General features: G+C 65.8%; 2 protein-coding genes across 2 annotated transcripts in view; one reads left to right on the top strand and one right to left on the bottom strand.

The window, feature by feature from the left end:
- Positions 1-107: 107 nt before the first annotated feature.
- Positions 108-1901, top strand: EMIHUDRAFT_246216 (hypothetical protein; the record flags this gene model as incomplete). Its single annotated transcript, XM_005767396.1, has 5 exons — positions 108-215; positions 315-452; positions 618-1513; positions 1622-1781; positions 1860-1901. 5 exons carry the CDS (start codon positions 108-110, stop codon positions 1899-1901), a joined length of 1344 nt encoding a protein of 447 aa, XP_005767453.1.
- Positions 1902-3679: 1778 nt separating this feature from the next.
- Positions 3680-5239, bottom strand: part of EMIHUDRAFT_459409 (hypothetical protein) — a 2871-nt gene continuing 1311 nt past the window's right edge. Inside the window, exons 4-6 of the mRNA XM_005767395.1 lie at positions 5045-5122; positions 4835-4871; positions 3680-4760 (exon numbers count right to left, since the gene is read on the bottom strand). Of these exons, the coding sequence (XP_005767452.1) occupies positions 4021-4760; positions 4835-4871; positions 5045-5122 (855 nt within the window). The 3' untranslated portion in view covers positions 3680-4020. The remainder of the gene's footprint in view (positions 4761-4834; positions 4872-5044; positions 5123-5239) is intronic.

Raw genomic sequence — 5239 nt, 5'->3', positions numbered from 1 at the left:
ATTTGGAGTTCTGGGCCTTCCCAACTCTGGCAGACGCCTCGCCTCCCTTTCTCGCGGCGCGACTCGTCCTGTGTTATCTCGTAACCAAGACCAATCTCCTCCGCTCGATGCCTCGCGATACGCCTCCCGACGTAGTGTCGTATTCGACGGTGGTGGCAGCGTGCCGACGCGGGGGAGCCACGCAGCAGGCGCTGGACTTGCTCGACGAGATGAGAGTGGGCGGCGGTGACGGCGGCGGCGACGGAGGAGGGGGCCCCCTGCCGCCCGCCCCGAACGCCTTCACCTTCACGACCGCCGTGACTGCGCTGGCGGAGGCGGGCCGGTGGCGCGAGGCCCTGCAGATGTACGACGACATGCCGTCGTCACTGCCGCCAAACGAGGCGCTGCTGCATGCGGCCGTCGTCGCCGCGTCTGCCGGCGGGGAGTGGCGGCGGTCGCTCGAGCTGCTCGGCGTGCGTCTGGCGGAGGGCGGCGACGAGGGCGGCGACGAGGGGGAAGGCGGAGGCGGAGGAGGCGGGGGCACGGCCGGGGCGGGAGGGGCGGGTAGGTCGGCGGGCGCGGAGGCGCTGCTTCCGCGCGCCTCCTCCTTCAATGTCGCTATCCGCACTTGCGGCGAGGCGGGACAGCCGCGGGCGGCGCTGGCGCTACTCCGGCACATGCGCTCTCTCGACGTGAAGCGGTCGCTGCTCACGTACAACGCGGCCCTTGGCGCCATGGCGCAGGGAGGGTGCTGGGAGGAGGCGACGGAGCTGCTCGCCGAGATGGGGCGGGAGCGGGTGAAGCCGACCCTGATCTCGTTCAATCTCGCGCTGGACGCCTGCGCAAAGGCAGCGCGCGGAGACGCGGCGATGGACTTGCTGCAACAGTTGCGCGGCAGCAGGCGGCTCGCGCCGGACGTGGTTTCGTACACGTCCGTCATCACCGCCTTCTCGCGCGCCGGCGACGTGGCGCCGGTCCTCGGGCTGCTTGGTGCGATGGAGGAGGGGGGGACCGCCGAGCCCGACGACTTCACATGGTCGTCAGCGGTCGCGGCGTGCGACCGGGCGGGCGAGTGGGCGCAGGCCCTCGCTCTCTTCCGCGGCCTTCGAGCCGCGGGCGGCGCCACCTCGGCCGCCGTGTGGAACGCGGCGCTGTCGGCCGCCGGCGCTGGGGGGCAGTTCGAGGAGGCGTCCACTCTGTTGGCCGAGATGCGCGCGGCGGGGTTCGAGCCCGGGCTGCGCGCGCTCAACGCCGTCCTCCGCGCCGCGGAGAGCGCCGGCGAGGGCGAGGCCGCGATGGAGCTCCTCTCGGCGATGCGGCCCGGCGCGGAGCCCGACGCCGCCTCGTACGCTTACGTCGTCGGCGCGCTCGGGCGACAGGGGCGGGCGGAGCTGGCGCTGGGCGTGTGGGGCGCGATGCTCGACGAGGGCGTGAGAGCGGACGCGCGCTCTTTCGCTGCCCTCCTCGCCGCACTCACCGCCGCCGGCCGGGCGGACGCCGCGCTGCAGACGTGGGAGGACGCTCGCTCTGCGGGGTGGGATGCGGCGCTGGCGGCGCCGGTGGCGGCCGCGGCGATGGACGCGGCAGGCGCCGCGAGCGACGCGCGACGAGCAGTCGAGATCTTTGGTCTCGTCAAGAGCAGTGGCGAGACGCCGTCGGCGGGCTGCTATCGCGCCGCCATCGCCGCGTGCGAGGCTGGTGGCGAGTGGCGGGCGGCGGTTGGCCTCTGGGAGGAGATGGGCCGCGCCGCCATGTCGTCGCCTCTCGTACCGCTCTCGAGCGCCCACAGCGCCGCCTTCGCCGTCACGCGCGCCGCCGCCGCCCGCGGCGAGGCGGGCGCCGAGGCGGCGCGGGCGCGTATCGCGGCGGTGGCGGTGCAGCAAGGCGTGCCGCTGCTGGCGCTCGCCGAGGCAGAGACGTGAGAGCGCGCGCGGGGCGCGTCTTAAGGGTTGCCGATTCTCTCTGGCATTCGGATCGAGGGGCAGCGATAGCACTTGGCAGGCTGCGGTGGTTACTCTGTTCGCAACCATCGGTGTCGAAACACCGCTCCGACGCGCTCGACTCTAGTGGGTGCCCCTTGACTTCTTAACACTACTCACTAGAGCTTGCTGCCTTGCTCTAGAAACCTCAAACCATCCTGCAAGCTAGGCTCCGTAAGACAAAATTGTTTGTCGTCTGTCATCAGTCCTTTATCTCTCTATCTGTACGTGGACTGGTATATTTTCACACGCAGGCTCGAAATCCACTGCGTTAGCGAGATACTTTCAGCTGAGGTGCGTGCCACACGGCCTTCTCTGGTAGGACGGGAACGAGATGATAGTAGGGAGTAGAAGAAAGCAAAGAGGAGCCCTGCGCACGCACGACTCCGCAGGAGAAGCCCCTCCCCAGACGAAACACAAGGGAGAGGTGGGTGGGTCACAGAAAACTGCGGCCGCCAGCGACAGAGCGTCTCGCTGGCGGACGGCGAGAGGAACACAAAGGGACGTCCGGACGTCCATCCACTGGGATGAGATAACTGGAGATCTAAGGTCGAATCTCCCGATTCCACAGCCGCCCACAGGAGCGCCGCCTCAACACGGGGTCTCGGCTCTATCGAGCCAGAGGCGAACGAACTTGCTGGGCTCGTCGCCAAACGCCGAGCTGCGCAACTCCACGAAGTCGTAGTCGTGGAGTGTCAGGCTGCTCCACCATCACTAGATCGGCGTCTACGCACAGGCTCCAGATCACCATTGCGCAGCCCCAGAAGGCCCGTCCATCGGCCATCTTGAGGGGGAGGCAGTCGGTGTCCTGACGCAGCTGTTGGAAGCATGGGAATTCGGCGTACTTGCGGCCATGCTATCACGCCTTGCGACAGCCTGTCGGCGCAGCTGACCGTGCCATGATGCACAATTGATCACCTGCATAGCTCGCGGCCTTAGTATTAAGCATTCAGTGACGACCTGATCGTACGGCCAGTAGGAAGGTGTCCTTCCAGCTGCGTGCACGCTTCTGGCGCAATGCGCGTCACCTCGGATGGGCTGCTGGCACTCTCGAGGCTATGCCTACACAGCCTCGTGCGCATGGGCAGTCAAGAGGGACCATGCACCTTCTCAGGACAGCGCCGGTGCCTCTCTCTTGGACCGGCAAACTTGGTGGTCTCGTGTCACCAATGTGGGACCAGTGCGGCATCGCGCCATCGACAGCTCTGAACTGCGCCTCACCACTGACCGGGAAGGCCGCCAAGTGGGCCAGCACAGGTCGCACATTGTGGCAGCAGTCAGCAGTGCATGGCTGATAGCTAGAGCAGCAGCGTCAGGGTCGCAGGGTCGGATCGTGTCAAGCCTCTCGCCCGGCCGGCCGCGTGCAGACGTCGGCCTGTCTGCTGTCTGCAGTGATCTGTCGGCGGTCAGTACGACCGATCAGGTCGGAGTTTTCTGATGGTTGGAGGGTCTATCTGTATGTACTCCTCGAGATCTCTCCAAATCTGCCCTCTGATTAACCTAGCTTAATCGGGAAGTCGGTGCTCATAGAGACTCATAGAGCCGGAGCCCCGTTTCCGCACTGCTGCGCGGCGCACGGTGTGGGCCGGGGGCCCCCGCGCCGGCCCAGAGCCTCCGTGTGGACTCGCAGCTCCGGTTGGATGTCGGCGACCTAAAGCTCGGCGGTCGTCGCTTCGCGCCGGCCGACTCAATGTTTTATACGATTTACCCGCAAGAGGTGTCCGTTTTATTTGCATATGCCATAATTATCTTGGCCACGCCCACGGCCACGATTACCGATTATTGCAATACGCCCCGGTCACTCCACGCTCTGACGTGACAAGTGAGGCGTGCTCCCTCTAATGGGGAGTGCGTTCCTCCACGGGGGCTGCGTTCCTACTCGAGCTGGCCACACCTTCCTAGACATTACGGCTTTCGGCTGATCCGAGACATACTCTGGGTCACGCTATGACCTTGGCCGGAGCCACCTACAGAGAGCACTCATGGTCATGCCGCCATGCCGTCATGCGCGGCCTTCTCAAAACCTCTCCACTCTAGATTGCGCACCCCGGCGGCGGCGCTCTCAGACAACCGGGACCTCGTCGAAGACTTTCGAGCCGTCGGCGGCCAACATTTCGTCCGCTGCGGCGGCGATGGCGCCGTTGCAAAAGGCCTCGATCGGCAGCACTGAGAATGGCTCCTCGAGCTGAATGCCCGCCTCCTCGATGCCAAACAGGAAGAAGGAGATGACGAAGGTGGCTGGGATGGTGGCCCAGTGATTCCATGACTCTCCGAGCGCTTGCCAAAGGCCAAGCGGCATCAGGACGAGAAAGACGGACAGGAAGCGAGCCAGTAGCCGCGTGTACATCAGCGGGATCGGCGACTTGAAGATGCGCTCGTTGGCCCCGGTCAGGTCGACCAGGACAGAGATGGACGTATCGATGCGACCCATGTTCATGCTGTCGATGTCCGCCCGCCGCAGCGTCGCCGACATGGCTTGCAAGCAAAACATCGGCCGATTGCTTGCGGACATGGTCGCCTCGGCCTGGGCAGGCGACATCAGCCCGGCGCTCACGAGCTCGTAGAGCTCGCCGCGCAGCACGTCGTCGTCGGACGGGCCGCGGAGAAAGTTGCGCAGTGCGCGCGCGAAGGCGGTCGTCTCCGCTGCCATGCGCCGCTTGAGCGTGGTGTGGCGGGCGTCATCTGGGAAGTACTGGTTGCTCTGCCGCACGACGTTGCGGCAATTGTTGATGAGGCCTCCCCAGAGCGTGCGGGCCTCATTCCTAGCGTCGCCAATAACCGAGGTCAGGGTGGGGAGACGGCCTCGCGCCGTGTGTCCAGAGCACCGCGTGGATACACGGGATCAAGCACATTTCTTCGGGGAGATATGGGGAGACATTCCGCTTCTAGCGCGTCGTTCCAGCGCGAGTAGGCCTACAGACCGAAACAGGAGGATCCCGCCTTCATGCCCCAATTACTGCCTCGGCCAGGATCGGGCGGAGGGGGGGCGGGGGGCAGGCAAAAGCGTCAGTACTGCTACTACTGCTACTGCTACTGCTACCACATCCGCTACGACTGTTGCTACGACTATCACTGCGACTGCGGACCGTGTTTGTGCGGAAGACGAGGAGGAGGGAGAGCGCCGGCATGGCGATGGTGAAGGGGAGCGCCGGCAAGCTCATCGTCTTGAGGTTCGCGTCCAGAAAGTTGAGCGGGCCCGGGTGCACCACGCCGCCGGCCCCCTAGTAGAGGGGTGAGGGTGAGGGAGAGGGACGGGTAGGGTGAGGGTGAGGGTGAGGGTG

The sequence above is a fragment of the Emiliania huxleyi genome, assembly GCF_000372725.1.
Source record: "Emiliania huxleyi CCMP1516 unplaced genomic scaffold EMIHUscaffold_497, whole genome shotgun sequence".
Classification (NCBI taxonomy): Eukaryota; Haptophyta; order Isochrysidales; family Noelaerhabdaceae; genus Emiliania; species Emiliania huxleyi.
This window is presented reverse-complemented; position numbering and strand designations above follow the sequence as displayed.